At 39.7% G+C, this 18,574-nt stretch overlaps 1 protein-coding gene across 3 annotated transcripts in view; it reads left to right on the top strand.

The window, feature by feature from the left end:
- LOC119739357 (serine/threonine-protein phosphatase 4 regulatory subunit 1-like) overlaps positions 1-18,574 on the top strand; it is a 57,356-nt gene that overhangs the window by 7,539 nt on the left and 31,243 nt on the right. Inside the window, exons 1-2 of one of the 3 annotated variants that reach the window (XM_038214256.1) lie at positions 7,591-7,663; positions 17,136-17,262. In XM_038214256.1, the coding sequence (XP_038070184.1) occupies positions 7,606-7,663; positions 17,136-17,262 (185 nt within the window). In that variant the 5' untranslated portion in view covers positions 7,591-7,605. Of the gene's footprint in view, positions 1-7,590; positions 7,664-8,101; positions 8,253-17,135; positions 17,263-18,574 lie in introns of those variants that run through there. The other 2 variants (XM_038214255.1, XM_038214257.1) reach the window with 2 other exon arrangements.

Raw genomic sequence — 18,574 nt, 5'->3', positions numbered from 1 at the left:
GAACCGAAAGAAGTGCAAAGTGGTGTGTTTAGCAAAGGGGCGCTAGTAAGGCCAAAAAAAAAAGGCTCCGGTTTCTGGCATGGAGCTTGCCCAAAAAGTGGTGCGGCGACGCGGCTTTTTTTTTTTTACCTGATTTTTTTGCTTCAAATGTCGGCTGATGACTGCAAATGGTGCCCGACTAAACTTAGTGCAAATATATGGGAGTCCAGAGAGGCCACATAAAGCTTATTCTCCACCATAACCCAATCTAAAAACACGTTAAAATTATGCAGCAGCAGGATTCCAGTCAAACCAGTGAGTTTGGCGGTTTTGAGACATCATCTTTCATTTAAAAAAAAAAACTTTTTCATTTTGCCGACACGCATGGCTACGGCGACGCGTGCGCATACCAGAAACCGGAGACTTTTTTTTGTGGCCTAATCAGTGGTGTGTGCGCCTGTATGCCGAAGTCACTTCCGAACTGGATATACATCACATTATTATTATTATTTTTATTATGTACTTAATGTGTTCCAGTACAATATTGTCTGCGTATTTGTTTTGTGCTGATTTGTGCAAGCACCGATACTTTACATGAATTGTGCACATCAACATTGGGTTTTTGCCCTTGGCAATGTCAACATTTTCCTGATGCAAAAATTCCTTCGTACAAAATATGCTCACCATCATCTCATCGTCATCATAAGCCTATACTATGGCGGTAACGTGACCGTGTTACATTATAAGTTTGGTATAATTTGTAAAAGTAATAGTATCACACTAAATGTTGGAATCCTTCATTCCACGATGCACTTTTGCATTCAGCCAGTTCCAGCGTACAGCTCCATTACAATTAAATTTATTATGCCCCTTGATCAGTCCAAGTGGACTGAAGCGTGGGCACTCACTCCGCAAAGCAAAGAATCCATGCCCGACGTGACTCTTCAAAGAAATTATTCTCGGTGAAATTGCAGCAGTACGTGTGCTCTGAAGCAAAATTAAGGTGTGAGTAAATACAGTTACCATTTTAGTCAGCTTAAACCCTGGTAAAGCCAATGTGATTACCAAGCTTCATTTTCTGCATCGATTTGAAATCGGACACCAGTATTGAGATGCACACGTACGGTACATTGTACAGTATGTAAAGAGTTGGTACGTGAAGTTCAGACGACCTTTGATTTACTTGGACAATTTCTTCTATTGGGTTTTGCCCTTCGCAGACATATTTTATTAACACCACATATATGTACATGTACTCAGTGTTGGCTTGCAAGAAAACATACACAAGCTTACTCGGGTGGGACTCAAACCCACGACCTCCTGCTTACTATACAGACATCTTGCCAACTGACCAGGGAGCTTGCCAGGGTCAGCTGGCTACTTGGAATCCTGGACAAGGAAGGCAAAAATGTGACTTCAAGTTCCTGTACAGTCTGAATTTGGAAGATTCAGGAGCGGTTCCTAGCAAAACGGCCTACATGTACATAGTACATGTACCGGTATAAGGGTTTATAGTTATGATTATACATACAGCGTTACGTATTGTATAGTCTACATGTATTTTTTCTGTATTTTATGCACATGATACATTTATAATTTGAAATTATGTAATCATTTTGACTATGAAAAAAGAAAAAAAAGGGCAAAACAGTTGAAACATTTTTACGCCTGTGATACATGTAAGTGCACAGGGCCAACAGAATACAGGTTACAGATGCAAGTTCTCACACTGCAAATCAAATGCCAGTGAACTTTGGTATTGTTTATCTTGTGCTTATTGCATTGCAGCATTTAGTTGTTCATCTTGGGTGCCTGATAGTGATACAACAATCAGCTCTGCATGAATACTACAGAGCAAAGTCCGCTTGGCACAGGACCTGCTACCGCTAGGTTGTCCATATTGATAGCAACCAATTTTGATGCCCATAATTAATAGAATTGATACATGTTTGTTGTACACTTACAGCAAGGCTAACTCAATTAGTGTTTAAGACCAAATAAAAAAAGAAAACCTAGTTGATCGTCCAGGTTTTTTCAAAAAAAGAAGGGAGGGCCTTTTTAGTTTTAATTTTTTATTTGTTTCCAAAATGGCTGCCAAGTATTTAAAATCAAAATGGCCGCCAACTTTTCAGTTTAAAATTACCACCGGCTTTTTATTAGCTATCCTACTAATAACTAGAGTCAAAATATTCATGGGAATATCGGGAAGTGAAATCGATCATTGAAATGGTGCCAAGATAAAAAGCAAAATACATAACAAAGTTTAGATTTTTGAGGTGAAAACATAGTCTGGTATTTTTTTTGTACTTGGCCTAATAATTACCTCAATTTTTCCAACACAGCTAAAGAACTTACCAATTTTTAAAAAAAAAACAGCATTCATAATGCATATTTACTGCTTTTTAACACATTTTGTCAAATGGAAATTTTCAAATACTTAATCTCAAGTGCATATATTATAGACAAGTGGCTTGAAAAAAAGTTTTGTTGGTTTTTGTTTTCTTTTTGCCCCCAGGAAATTAGGTATTTTACAACAGATGTTACAATATCTTCACATACTTATGTACAGTATGGCACACAGAGGGCGCACAATTCAGTTGACTCAACTTTTGCAGTCTTAGAATGTGAAGAGCGCCCTCTTGTGTTGCTTGTCATCCATCTCTGAATGCATTCTGTACATGTACATGTGTACCGTATGTAGTATCAGTCTGCATGTACACATGTCCAAAGCTCAAAAACACATTGAGATGAATCCTGAACTCTGTCCATTGGCTGTGAACCAAATCCGAGTGGTGGCTCTTTGAGTGGCACAATGTCAAATATTTGGACTAGTTTACTAGAGGAAAAGGGAGCAGGGGTTGTATCAAATGTCAGCGTGTGCGAGGCAGAGGAAGCTCAGCACTATAGGGAATAAAATTCTGAGAGAAGATTTTGGCTCTGTTCTTTACTTGTCTCATTTTTTTTTTAGAACATTGATGATTTGGATACATGTGAACCAAATTGTCCAAATCATGTATTGATACCAAAAGTGAAATTAATTCCTTTGCTGAATTTATTTGAGGTGTTAGTTAATGGAATTGATGAAACACGGTAAATTTGTTTTGATTGCAGGTGCTGCTATGTAAATAAAACGCAGTTTTAAAATGTAATTTAAGTTTCAAAAACGTGCAAAATTATATCTAAAATTTTAATTCATCTTTCAGTGACAATCTAAATTGTGTTTTTACATGTACGTCTGCGGAGTCATTATACCCCTTCATTTTCTCACTCTTCTGAAGTGCCTTTCAACTTCAAGAAAAGTGCAAAGTTCGACTCCAAATTATATGTAAAAGTTCTTGAAGTGGGCTCTTGATAGTAATATTACACCACAAAGTGCATCATCATTAACATGCCTGTATGCTATATGATACTGCAACGACTTCAAATATGTAAATGAGCATGCATTGTAAATATGAAATACAAGTGATAAATTATTGTTTTCATCATATCAACACTCCTGTTCATCTGTCTGGAATGTTTTTTAAAAAATTGAAGCTAGTAACAGATGCATGTCTGATGCCATATAAAAATAGAATCCATATTGCAATATTTTTCATAAGTATAACAAAAGAACTATAAAACGTTGCTTTATAGTGTGTGTAACCATGCAGACATTGGATATTTGACTTGAGCCTGTTTATAATCAGAACCAGCATGGAGTTTCATCTCTCCAGATTCCAGCACATTTTCCCACACTGCCGGAGTACGGCGTTGCCCCTCCACCACATGGGGATACACATGTTAGCGGTGAAAATTTAATTTGCCTCCCATTTTGGTCTGGTATTCCGTTGCAAACCAGCTCCTAATATGTTCCCCACTCGCGTTAGGGAATAAACATGGGGGCCGGAGCTAGACTAACTCGATTAGACGGGGCCAGTTGTTTTTGAGGTTTTTGTTGTGTGAGTTGTTTTTTCCTTGAGGGCGTCATATTACCATAGTTTGATTTTTCTGCCCAGGCTAGGAGTACTTAGAGCGTGATGCATCTAGAGTGCAGATATTGTTTTCTGAAATATGGTTAGAAATTGGGTCTATGGAATGGTTTAGTCTGTCGTAGAAAAAAAAACATGATTGGGAACTTGTACATTGTACATGCGGTACCACGTACATTGTACTCTGTGTGTTACATGTAAACATGTGTGTTACATGTACATTGTTGTAAACTGATACATGAAATTGTCACAGTGTCGGGTGCCAGGTTCATAAAGTTGTATTTCACTGAGAAGTGCACATGTACAATGTATATGTATGTATGTACATGTATGTGGATGGGTCAAACATATGATAACCTTTATATTTAGCACGTACACACGTACATTTTGTACAATGAAATTTGTATACACATTTATACATGTAGCTACAAATATTTACAACTATCATGACTATTTTTAGAAGTCTTGGCAAGTTTGTTTTCTTAAACAAACCGCAGTGACAAAAGTTAACCCCTTCTTTTTACCATGTCTGAAAAAAGTACAACTCCAAGTCAACCAATCCAATGATCCATAACAAAAACTCATACATGTATGTCAAGGTATGGCTTAGTGTTACATAGTTCCCAATTAATGTACAATGTATGTACATTGATTCAAAATACAACATGTTCATGTATCTGGACTAGATTTGTTACGAAAAGAGCTTCTCCGTGTTTGATTCGTTTAGACAAGTACGGTACTGACATCCAATACAGATACATGTACCGGTATGTGTACATTTCTTATACAGTACATGTACATGTCTGTATTGAGTTCATTAACCCCAACCCCTAGGAATCAAATCGAAACTGGAGGAATTGTACATGTATAAGTAAATCTCATGCTTTCCTACCTTTTGATGTTGAAGAAGGAACCTACAGTACCTTGCATACGTCTTTGCCTTGTCTAGAGTACCCCAGTTGTTCTCCAGTGAAGTAGGTTATCTGATCTGTTGAGTTCTCCCATATCCAGACACCCTGTTCCGCCTCCTCTAAGGATTTCAGATGCTGAGACTTGTCATCATTACTCGTGATGGATTGCTCTATCTCTGTCTGTCTCTTTCGCGCATCTTCGGGGAAACTTCCTTGAGAGATGCAGTACTAGTTTCATCGAGGGCCCTGACGGATTCATTTCTCGAGTTCATAAAGTAGTAACACTACTGTACACGCTCATCACCTTCACTTGCGCTAAGGACACCGAGAACCAGTCTATTACACCTTGGTCAGACTTAAATAATTGGCAAGTGCTCTGCTTGACGATGACTCTGGAAAAATGTCAGTTGGTAAAAGAATCTGGAGATGGCATTCAGAAGAGGAGGAAGATGCAGGAATTCTTTCCCTCCTGGCAGCTGTTAGCGATGAGTGTTTGCATGACAGGGCTTGTTCACACGTTGAGGCTGGACATTCCGACTAATACTAAACGATATGACTGTGACTTGATTGACATATCTTTCTGTTAGACTCTTGTAATTAACTAAGTCATTAATTATTTTTTGCAAACTTAATTGATAACAATGGATATTATGTAGTTTTTGTTAAGTCATAGGGGGTACCATTTCTGTTTATTTGTAAATACTATGATGCTAACTGCTAGAGCTTTCGTGTCTTTTATGTTATTGTTGCCCCTGCCCCCATCCATAAAAATTGGGAATTTAAATGTTAAAAAAAAAAATTGGAAAACACATTTTTTTTGTTTCATCTCATTTTAAACAAGCACCATGCAGAAAGTGATCCAATCTGGAATTCCCCATGTACATGTACATGCATGTGCTTAAATTAGATTGTGATTTTAAGAGTACATGTATTACTCATTAATTAATTTGTTTTTCCATGGGAAACCGATCCTATCTGAGTTACCCTTTAACGCCGTCCCCTTGAAATTGCAAGGTCTGATTAGATCAGTGGCAGCCAACCAGCTATTTCTCCTGGCAGTGAACCGTGCTGTGCTGGCCCACCATATGGTGGTGTCACGCCATCCCACACTGCCTGGGATATTTTGGGGTTGTGTCTCTACCAGACTGGGGTTGTTTTTGTTTCGTGAGTGTTCATGTATTCATGAACTACTATGTTGTAGTAGTATGTTGATCGCGAATTGCTAGCACTAAATGTACATGTTTATCATGGAAATGATTTTTGGGGTGTGCAGATGTGTCCAAATAAGGCGCTGAGTTTGAAGAAATCAAAATAACTAGTCAAGTACTGACTCAATGAGACACATTTGTGGTGTTGATTTGGGGGTATATATACTGAACAGTTTTAGACAAACAACAGAACCCCAAATCAAAGTTATTTTTGAATCTCTAGTTCTTGTAAAATGGTAATCACAATAAAGGACCGAGACTACCCTGTTTGAAAAGGATCGGCTACTAAGCTGATTATAAATTTTGAATTCTCAAATTGTTTTGAAACCAGAATTTTGCATCAATCACCCAAAACCGATTGCTTAAAACACGGCGTATGGTAAGAGCAAATGAAGGGGATACCAATTCATGTACAGTGCACATAGTTAAGACACTTTTAATTATGGCTTTTTTTAATCAAAAGTCTTTTTTATTTTTTGATGGCTCCCTTCCCCACCGAAAATCAGTCTATTTTATTTTAATGAAGGATGTCTGGAAATCAGACAAAAAAACTGTGAAAAAAACATTGCCAGTATTAGTGCCCCATCTTTATTTACACATAATGATTCATACTAATGGATTCCCCTATCAATTTCATCAGTCCACAAGGGAAAAAAAAAACTCTACAAAATTCAATTATGCCCTTTCCACTCTTCGAAATGGAATTAAACCGGGGGAAGAAGAAAAAAAAAAAGCGGTGCAGAATGTATTTGAATGCATAATTAAATGTCAGAGATTGAATTATCGGTGCATTAAATCCAGTGTAGTGAGACAAGCCGGCGTTATTAGCTGACTCCTCGGAGCTGGTATAGCCAGCTTGCTTTTCAGTCCGCTGCGAAGGCGGATAGTTTGTACCGCTCCTGAGGATGATTCCCCCGGAGACGAACAACCAGGCATCTGTTCTCTCATCCCGTCTCATCTCTCCCCTCTGCGCCTCCCTACCACCCCCCCCCCCCTTGACTCAATTGGCAGAGTATTCTCTAGTACCAGACCAACCAACAGTGCAGCCCTGCATTCCATTGAGGTAAATTGTCAATTGCCATGGTGCTAAGGGTACCCGTAGTCAAGTTTGACGACCAAAGCCAGAACGGAGAGGCTTTGACATTAAGGCTTAATCAAGATATGGACAAGTGTTCCCCGTGTCGTGTACATGTTCCGCATGCAATGCAAATTGTGAAGTACCAGGAGTTCACACGTGTACACTTCACAAACAGTCGGACTCTGATTTTTGGGGTGTTTGTTTTATTTGATTGAGTAGTAGTCAACAACGATATTTGGTGTTTTTGTCTGGTTGTATCTGGTCTCTCCTCCCCCTTTTTATTGTCTGGGTAGACATTTATGTCAAGGTGTATTGTGTATTGTGACACCCATGATGTGAATCAGTACATGCGTATCCAAAGATTGACGTAATTGCTTTCACAACTGGACTGTGCACGTTGCTGCGTTGCTGCTACCCATCAGTGTCGTCCCGTCCTCCTCCCGCCTACACACTCGCGCAGGATGGATTACATTGAAGCTTTCAACCAGAAACTGATGGTATTGGCTCACGTCACTGTTGGTAAGCTCATAAACGCAATATGTAATAGCCATATTTTCTATTTCCACCTAGGCTGAAATGGAGTATTTAATATTAGGCCCGACTGACTGCACTGCCGTCGCTGGCCTCCATGGTTTATTAATACTGGAACCAACTTCCCAGTTGGTGTTCCTTACAACCCAAGGCCTCCCTTTTTTCCCCATATTTCCTGGCCTCCTGTTTTCAAGCCTGTGGCGGGCAGGGACACATGAAAAAAATTCCTGCACGATTTATTGCTTAAAGGAGACTATCAGAATGCAATGTGGGAATGTTCAAGCAGTTTGTGTGGTGTGCTGTGTGTATGCAGCGGGGTATTGAGCTTACATGCACATGTGTATGTTCGGTCCGCTAGTACTACTGGTCCTCTCATGAAGTCTTTCAGGGTCGGCGTTTTTGGTCGGACATTTTCGGGGGTCATGATTTGCCGGGACGATGATGGGTAAGATGGACAAGGAGAGATTGTATAAACCCGTGGATGACTGGCGAAGCATGGCCAGAGGTCGACGCAAGAAACCCACGATACCTCCACCGCTACCACCGCCTCTACAGCCAGTATCCTCACTCATCATTGGTAATGTCGTAACATTCCTTGGTTTCCTTCTTGAATAAACGGGCCAAGCCCAGCATGCCAGAGTCAATTCTGAAACTGTCTCCCATTGAAACTAGGCAACTTTTACCATTTTATGGTCTAGGAATGATAAGCTAGGAAGGGTAACCCTGCCTTACTGGCCTTGGTAGTAATCCACACATCAGTTTTGATTTGTGGGAGCAATGCTGTGATTCATCGCTGATTTATTGGCCCCGCATATTGTGAATGTAAACTGGGGTTGGATGTAAATTGGTAACTCCAGACTGGTGTAAATTAGTCTGGCAATTTATGTGGATGGAACATGTTTGCTTACCTGCAAATTGTATTAAGCAATGTACATATTGAGCTGAAATGGGTTGCTTTGGTCTTGGCAATATAGTGTTCTAACTAGCTAAGATACATGTTGGTCCAGTACAAGTGATTGCATTGCGACTGACACAGATGGCAAAGTTAATGTGTAGCTATATTTCTCCAATAAAACATGACACCTTTGTAAATTTCAAACTTGGGTACTTGCGAAAGCAGATTGTGAACACATGTTCATGTCTATTGTGGGTTACATGAATGTGTGTTCAGAAACCCAACGCAGGTGACATCTTTCCAACTGTCTTATGTTACTCAGTAATTGTGAAGGTATGAAATTTCAAGCCAAATGTCACTGTCAGATGTTCTTATTGGGGGTGCTTACATTATTGGTTGGAGGGGAAGTACATTGTAGTTTGAAATGACTGTCCCAAGATGGTGGCTTATTTGACGAATATCTTGACAAGAAGCCCTTGAAAAAGTTGAAGGTACAATGTAGTCAAAATCATTTGATTTTGCATCCCCCAACCCCTCCCCCCCCCCAATTTTTTTATAAATTTGTATACCATTTGTACCCCACATTTAAGAAAATGTGCAGAAAAGGTGAAAAATGGAAAGCAGCTTTTCGTACCAGCAGTTGCCATAGTGGATTCCCAGCATGCATTGTAGATGGTCACATGACCTGGAATTTTAGTCTAGAGTGAATACTACATGCAGATAGGTTTGGACAAAGAAAACATTGTTGTGACTCACAAAAGTGCATACTTTACAATTTCATGTGTTTTTAAATATTAAAACTGTTTCCATGGAACTATGGACATCCTAAGGAATTTGGTTTTGTACTATATTGGCCCCTGATAAAAGTTATCAAAAATAACCAAACAAATTTCATGAAGATTGGACGGAGCTTTCTGGAGCTATTACAAGATGCTTCACAGTACCCCCTCCCCTCCCGGTCATGATGGAGATAAATACTCAAGGCTCTAAAACATAAAATTTACAAAAAATATCCTGTAAAATGTATGTACATTAAGCTTAAGTATGACAATGCTGGATCGGAGCTCTTTCATACATGAACTGTATATTAGTAGCGATACTTAGCATCCTATGGCTGTGCTTACCTAGTCTAAACTCTGGCAACCTGCCAAAAATGTCATGCAATATTGTAAATGACTGTCTCTAGTTCTTGACTGATTTGGGTTTTTTCCCTGACCATATTTTTCCAAGCGTAAGTACCAGTAGCTGCATAAAATTGAGCCCTGTACCGTACGTTATGCACTATACATGTATTGAACTCCTGCATTTTTCACTCCACTAAGATTTGCATTGGCTCATTCATCCTGCCTTTCAATATTGTCCAGTAAATCGGTAGGGGGGGGGGGGCATCAGCCAGTGACTAAATTTGTTCTCATAATGATCAATAAATCAATTTCTCTTCAAATACCAACACCACCTTCCCCTAGTCACTGTTGACAGGCCCGTGTCAACTTTGACCAATCATGGCCGGGCTCTGAGACCCCGGGTCCCTGGCTGGTAAAATAAATAAGACCTTGTTTGATTGGCCGGGTGGGCAATAATGAGGGTAGGGTGTTGTTGTATCTGTGGGGTTGGAACTCCTACATTTCTTGTTGGTGAGTGATGGATGTAAGCAGACCGTCTTGTTTGTGTCTTGCTGTAATTGTTAAGTAGCAGTGATGCACCTGTACATGTACATCTATAGGAACAATTTTTAACACATTGTTTTGAAAGCAAATGGGCAATTCCACGGTTACTTGCATTACATTTTTTATGTACTTTTGTACTTCTGAGTTTTCTTGGGCTGTAATTACCTTACTGAAAAGGTTTAATAACTGTTATCCCCATGGTAGATAGAGTAGACCTAGACCTACCTAAGCACCAAAGATGAGATCCAGACAAATGTGTTATGTATGATAAACAAGACGCACAAAATCGGTTACTCACGTTACGAAAATGTAACGTGCGTAACCAAGGAATTGCCCAAATGTGTTTCTGATAAAAATGCATGTGGAGGTACGTGACAGCTGTACAGTTCATTAAAATAATTACTATTGGAATTATTACTCATTACTAACAAAATGTACTTATTATTACTCATTAGTAGTAATATAACTCATTAAAATTATCTAAAAGCATATTTGTAATATTCTATAGAATTACTAATAATTGCGAAATATTATTATAATTGCTTATTTAATACTGCAGTCACTGGTAACACAGTATGCAGGACATGTACCAAGGATGTTGTACATGTAAATGTTGTCTGGCATTCAGATCTGAAGCCCCCTCCCCCCCCCCCCCCCCAATTTTCCTTAATTACACCCCCCCCCCCCCATGCAAAGTAACTCATTTTACAGTTGAATCTTTTGCTTGCCGGCCATGCTTTTTCTTTCCTGTCTACAGAGAAGCTGTTTTTAATTCGTAAACTTTCATGAACAAGAGACCTCATTTATTTTGGAGCTCTTTTGGTTTGCAAACAGAGACCAAATCCCATTTAAGGCCAGACAACTAGGTCCTGTCAACATTCAGTTACACATGTGAATGTAGCCATTATGAAAGAGATTGTCAGCAGCATCGTGGCAACGTGCTCCAAACACACGTGCTACTGTGCACTGGTAAAGAATGGATAGATATCGCTGATAGCAAAAGACAAACAGGCGTTTAGATATTAGATTTAAAAAGATGGGAAAAAATATCAAAGTCCAAAAACTGCTACACATGAGGTAGAGTATGGTAGCTTTCTGTATACGCGTAGTACATGTACTTGTACATACACATGTAATACATGCTGTATCCTAGTGGGTGAACATGTTTGTCAGACAAAAATCTGTTTGGGACAAAAATGTCTTCAATGCAGTGCAATCATTTTTGAGCCATCATATACATCATAGATGTACATGTACAAAATTGTTTACACAGATGTGGTAAAAAATGTCTGAAGTCAGACCATAAGTTTACCCGCAGTCCTCTGATAATTGATATTCTCTATGTGAATGCTGTACATGTTTACAAGTTCCACACACATTTATGTGCACTACCGGTATTTACATGAACATGTACCGTTAACGTCTACTTGCCTGTCTGTGAAATTTATTGTGCTTGTTTGCATTTTTGGATGTAGTTTACAGTACAAAGGTGTTAAACATGTGTGGGTACAGTACATACTGTACATGTATTTCTAAAGTTCTGTATGTGTACACTGCACATGTACTTTGGAGACAGCACTATGAGTTGAACCCGCAGGTCAGTTGAGGTCAGCTTGGGGTCAAAGGGTCGCTTTGCCAGCAACTGAGCATGTGCAGTAACCCTTCACATGTCCCAGGCGGGCTGTGATGTGGCATACTGAAGTGCCACATGGCTGCAACAGAACTCCAAGTTATGTACTGTACAGTACGTTGTGCACAGGCAGTGGGTTCCCCTTTGTTTTATATGAGCTATAACTCGTAATTGACTGTGTGGTTGGTGGATTCCCATGCTTGTCCTTGACGGCTTGAGTACAGGTGCATGAGTTACAGGTAGGTGCCTGCTTGGGGTGACCTGATGGGGACATGTGGTCTGGCTCTATCAAGCCGTACCCCATGGGGGGTGGTCAGTAGGGCTGGTCAGATCACTGAGTGACCTGTTCAGTCATCAGGCCTTGTCAGGACCATTCTGGTGTGAGGAGTTGTTCACTCTGCATTCTTGTTGGCTGGTTATTAGCAGGTGTTTCATGTACACTGTGGGAGGGGGTACTGTATTGTTTTCCTGTTCTTTAATTGTGATCAGTACAACAACTGTACACTAACTTTAACTGTATTTGAAGGTACGTACATGTATTACATAAAGAGTGAAACCATTTATTTCGTACAGTCTTTCTTTCTTGCGGGAACACAAGCTTTGCAATTTTTTTTTATTTTTTTTGTTGGGGGGGGGGGGATATCAAGGTGTGAGTATGTACATGCATGTACCGTAGGCACACTTACCATTGTATTGTGTGAAAGTTGCTGATGTATACAATTGTATACTAGCAGTCCATTCTCGTTATCAATGTTTTTTTCCCGCTAAAAAGTATCACCCAAAAAAAAAGTGCTTGTCAAATTGTGAACTCACATTATTAAAAAAGAGCATGTTTTTAGAAGCATCAAGTTACACTGGAAAATATTTCTTCTCAGAAACTCGGATACAACAGATTCCATACCTATTCTTCATGTTACCACAAACAACGCAAGTTTTATTTATGGTATTACCTGCTACCTGTGCGTGTACATGTACATGTGTACGTCAGTCGTCAGTTACCTTGGCAACGAAAAAACATAGCATCTACATGTACACTAGGCTTTCGAAAGTCAAACTCCCTAGATAACATACATGTACATGTACACTCAACTTACAAGATACAAATAGTTTGACAGTGTTCGTGTTTTTCTCCCGGCAGTCTGAAGAAATTGTTGACATGTGTGTCAAATACCGAGCACCTCGTTATAATGGCCGCTTGCTGTGAATCGTGCAGGACAGAAAGAAAAAGACTGCGTCTCAGCCCCAGCCTCTAGAGATCCACTGAACTCGGAACATTGCACACGTACGCAACCAAAGCAAATAACGTCATAAAATAGCTACATGTATTTGAGCTGACCCATATACAAAAAAAAACATGATACTTTGGCAATCAGAACGACGCATGTCACATTCGATTGATTTAGGTCCGGATTCGAAATAGACCTCAACAAAACTTGACATTATGTGAAAGAAAAAAAATTGTGCGAGCGCTCGTCGGACGATTTGTTTTCACTGGGGCAGACATATTTGGACTGCCTGCATAGCTATTTTTAGGACCAGACAAAGTCGTAAATGAATTACACTATCCATTCATAGATTTATTTAGAAGCACTTCTCGGTTGATTAGAGCTACTGGAGTTTTTGGAGATCTATTTTGTCATTAAAAAAAATATCCCCATGAGTAAAATGTTAATTTTTTTTTTAATGAATGGATATATACACATGTAAATGCACAGTGTACAATGTAGTGTACCAAAAAAAAAATCACCCAATTACAACTTTCCAATAATATTTGGATGCACTAAATGTTATCGTAAATTAAGCATGTGTAGTTGTGTACAGATGAGAGCAATTTGTATTGTTAATATCAGGTATTTTCTAAATTTATCTAGCATTTAGCTCACTGCTGGCTCTCTCATCGATAAATAAATTTTATTAAAAACCTAATGTGTTTCGATATTTTTTCCTTAAAGCTCAAGGGTCATGTCGTGTGAGAAGCCCACGTATGGAATCGTGGCTGCTTAACTGATGCCCATTAGTGATAATTATGGGCAAATTATCGGGCAAATCACTCTGTTACGGGATAACAGTAGTTTGGAGAAGGTGCCAAAGGTCGTGGGAATGTAGACACCTGGGGTTCCCTCCGCTGGATCGCTGACTGGCTCTTGATGGGCAGCATGCCTCCTTGGCCCAGGACCCAGCGTTTTTGTTGTCAAATATATCGCCCCACTCTGTTTTGCCGAATTCCTGCGGCTGTTAGCGCTGATCAAAACTCTATTAGTTGTCGACGGGGAAATAACTGAGTCGGTATGTAGTTGTGGTGTTCCCGATTGCTATCTGTGGGGATAACTTTTGCATCCTGCCGTGAGGTACAAGCGTAGGTTTTGGATCGGCCGATCCGATCTGAACCAATCCGTCCTCGGGGCTGGTGTGGAAAGCCTCGCATGTGATATCCAACAGCACTTTTGTTTTACTGCCTTCATTCACTGGCCTCGATTAATTGTAAGAAAATAGGGTCAGGTTCCCCTACTGTGTTACTGGCTGGGCTTGACTGCCTGGCAAGTAACGCTGAGACGAGTCAGTCGGCCTCACTCCGCCCCCTCTGCCAACCCCAGTGCATGGTGGGAAGGCATCTTCTCCGCGGGATGTTGTTTGCGATGAAGAGGCCCCCCTAGCAGTGCCCTTGCTTTATAAAACAGACGCCTCTGTTTGTCTGTGGGACACACTGCGGATTGGATTCAGTGCAAAGGGAACACGGAGCATGGGTGTGTGGTTACGGGAAAGATGGAGTTTGTTAACAGGTGTATTAGTACAGGTGCTTCTAGGACTTGGGACGTGGGCTGAAAGGATTGTGTACACACTGCATCAGGCGGTTTACTCCCGTACTTGGACTTGATATCGCCTGTAATGTCTACAGAACAGCCTTTTGAACCAAGTGTGGTTGACTACTCATTTTTTATGCAGTGCCGATGAGATCACTATTCCAGATTTATTTTGAATCGGTAGGTACTGTGTAGAGTTTGTTTATGTACTGTTGTTTGATGTGCTAGAATATTCCTGTCATCTACTTGAGGAATTCTACGTGAGGAGTGAATTTTTAATTTAGCTCTTTATTCCTATTACATGTACCTTTACTGTAAGACACGATCTTTAATAACTGTAACATATGTACGCATGTTTGTATGTTTGACTAAAACATAAAACACAATACACGGACATGTACATTTCCTCACTGGTTAGCACATACTTACAACATTGTACATGTACATGTACCGTAGTTCATTTTGGGTGACATCTGTATTTTGAACAATGCAATGATCAAATTTAATTGTGAATTTGTTTGAGTTGCAATTTTATGATTAGCAATGGAGTAGATGCCACAGAATATTCCCGATAGCGTGCCATGGTGAGAAAGTCTCCATGATCTCACATCACCCCCTCAGCCATTAAACACTTGTTTCATTCCTTCCTTCAAGATTTATATCCCAACCACAGCCTTTTAAATACAAGGTCTGAATGAGTCTGTGCTAGACCCAAGCTCATAAATATGAAATCCTCATCCATACACCTGTTTGTGGATGTCATCTAACTGATTCCTGACTACACATGCTCAACGGAGAGTCTTGCATTCCTCTGATGCAAATATAGAATCCCACTTCCCCTGTGCTCATTCCAATGGAGGTGTGTGGAGATGAAATGTGATGCAAGTGACCCAAAAAAAATGGGGGGGGGGGGGTGTACACATTACAGTAGTAAGCAAAGCTGTATACCTAAATGGTTTGGTATTTGATTCTGGCCTTGGGTATTTAACCAAAGTCATAAAGTTGAGGTCAATGAGTCGTAAGTGTTCAGTTTATAGACATAAAGAATATAGAAATAAATTTCTTGCCCAAGTACCGGTAACATTTTATTGTAAAGAAATTTTGTTTGGGCTATTAACCTTCTGCATACCGCCATTACCAGTATACTGGTATATTTGTATCTCTGTCTGTATGCTCTGCCTTAAGCCTAACAGAACTCAACCCATCAAACCCCAACGGCATGTTTTGTTGGAATCCATCAGGATGGGTACAGTACCCCTAAACTGACAGTCTTTTACATTGGGTTGGCACACCTCCAGAATCAAGTCAGAAATGTGTGTGTGCATTTTTCCATATGGTGTTGGAATTTGCCAGGATGGGTATGGCTCCTAGTAAATCATGTTAGGGAGTTAGGTTAATGCGTAAGGTCTATCCCGCAAAGTCCTCCAAACTTTCTGGTAGATTTTGATGGATCAGGAAGGTTACAGTAAAGTATTCTCAACATCTCATGTTGAGTCCCTTTAAGAAGCAGGGAAATATTTAACGTATAAATTCCTTTGATGTTGTAATAAAGAATCCGGATGTAATGTCTCAGCGCCAATCAATACAACTGGAAACCAAGTCAATCAATTTACTTTCCAGTGAATTCCTCCCTTGTGTATTACCTCGGCTGATTGTTTCCGAGATTGGAGTATGAAGTCATTTCTTTTCACTGGCTAGTCTGGAATTTGTTGCCGCCATTAAATGTGATTGAGTCTGTTGGGGTTCAGTTCCTATCGACCAGCCAGAAAATAGAAATGAGCCTTTGACTAGGCTTAATCAAAGCTCCGAAGAAGATTTCAAAGAGTTCATGAGTTGAGGGAAGGCTTTTGACTCTGTTCGTGAACAGATTGTACATTGCTTGTAAATGCACTACGGTATTGGTACATTTCTTTTCTTTTTTATTGACCGATTCGAAACCATACAAAAATCTGTACATTTCAGTAAAAAAAAATTGTGTTGGTAAAATTATAAAGTGAAACCAGACATTGAAAATTGTGTGTGCTTGATGCTAAGAATCTCAATCAAAACCTACTAAATTATTGCAATAGAAATAGTGGTTAAAAAAAAAAAAAAAAAAATCACAGATAGCATCAGTGTATTATGTCTGTGAAGTGCAAATGTGATTATGGGTGATGTGTGATGAACGTGTCTGTCATAAAAAAGAACCGACACTTAAAGGTGCTGCACACCCTGTACCACAATCTCGGAAGGCTTGCATTTTGGATCTTATGAACAGCGCCCTCTATCATACCGGTACATGTACGTAACATTCACGTCAAGGTGTAATCGTTTACATTGCTTGTGTTTTTCTTTCTAGTCGCCATATCTTACTCAAATGAATCTGTTTCAGTTCACAGGTTTCCGAGTTGCACCATTTCCCCGTGTCAGTCTATTTCAAGTCCCTTATTCATTTTCCTTTCTCTTTTTCATTGTTTACCAATTGCAGTCGGTGATGAAAAGTCGGATGACTTCCAGTTGTTATCGTCAGCGTTGGACACCCCAACTAACGATGAGCTGCTTACCCCACTGTCAAGGCTTCAGAAGTATGCCAACAGTGACAATGGATTCAATAGGTCAGTGTTTACATCACAATCCAACAAGCCACACTCGAATCTACTTTGAAATATTTGGGCTGTGGCAATTTTCATAGGTACAACCCTAAAAACATCCTTAAGCCTCCCAGTGGGAAGTCAGTATTCAGATTAATAAAACAGTTCCAGGTGAAGGGATATGAAATGTTCTAGTAACTGTATCACACAGAGAGTCACTGCACACACAGAAACAGTGAGAGCAGTGAAGCGTGACCAAATGTGCCTGCTAATAACCGCACAAAAGAATTGTGCAGGGATTTGAAGTGTTCCATATTCCACAGAAGATTACCTCAAAGGAATTTGAAGTGTGGGTGCTTACTTGATCATTGATGGGCAAAAGTGGTTTTGCAGAACTTGAATGGTTGCGAAGTGCAGAAGACTAGAATGGTTACAAAACATCCTACCTGTACACCATGAAAGAGGTTTTGCTAACTTTGTCATTCTTCATTGGTTTCAAGTGTACACGTCACAAACTGTCACAGACATCAACTACATGCACATATGACATGTTATAGACTCAAAATGTCCCAAAAAGGGTCAAACCTTTAAAAAAAAGTCGGCCAAAAAGTTTTTACATATAAATCAAATTGTATGTTCAGACAGCAGTTAAGTTCGAATGATTTTGTTCGAGCATCCTTTAATGGTGCAGCTTGATTGTGAATTGCAAACGCCATGTGTATTCAAACAGTGGTGTATTGATTACACGTAACTTGATACAAGAATTTCATTAACCCTAATCATTACCAATTTAATGTAATAAGATCCAGACCAATAAGCTTGCGATAAAACATGCTGGAGAAAACCAGGTGTGTTAGCCATTATCATTCAAACAGGTTAATGTTTGGGTAAACCGTAGTCTATGCTGCAGTAAACCCAAGATTCAGGCTATAAATCCATCTCTTTAGTTTCCAATGATTCAAGCAGAATCCTCCCCAAAGACGGTAAAAGTCAGTCCAACATAAAATAATTGCAAAGGATGGATCCAATTCAGTTGGTGTATGAGCAATGAAAAAAAAACTTCTCTGAAACTCTAAATGTAATAACAATGAATCTGAATCCCAAAAGGCCAGCTAACTTCCAGGAGGGTCCTTCCTGTCATTTTGAGTTTCACAAACAAAGTTGAGTTTCATTATCATCAAACCAAAACTAAATCGTGAACTCCCTAACTGGCCTAAAGTCAAGGTGAAGTGACTAATTAAATGTTTACCGCGCATTATACCCATAGACATAGTGTACAATTTATACAAATATGACCATAGCAGTGTGGTGTACAAGATTGGCCCCAGTGTGGTAC

This window comes from Patiria miniata, unplaced genomic scaffold, assembly GCF_015706575.1.
Source record: "Patiria miniata isolate m_02_andy unplaced genomic scaffold, ASM1570657v1 HiC_scaffold_30, whole genome shotgun sequence".
NCBI lineage: Eukaryota > Metazoa > Echinodermata > Asteroidea > Valvatida > Asterinidae > Patiria > Patiria miniata.
The sequence above is the reverse complement of the archived record's forward strand: the minus strand, read 5'-3'. Positions and strand labels throughout refer to the sequence as shown.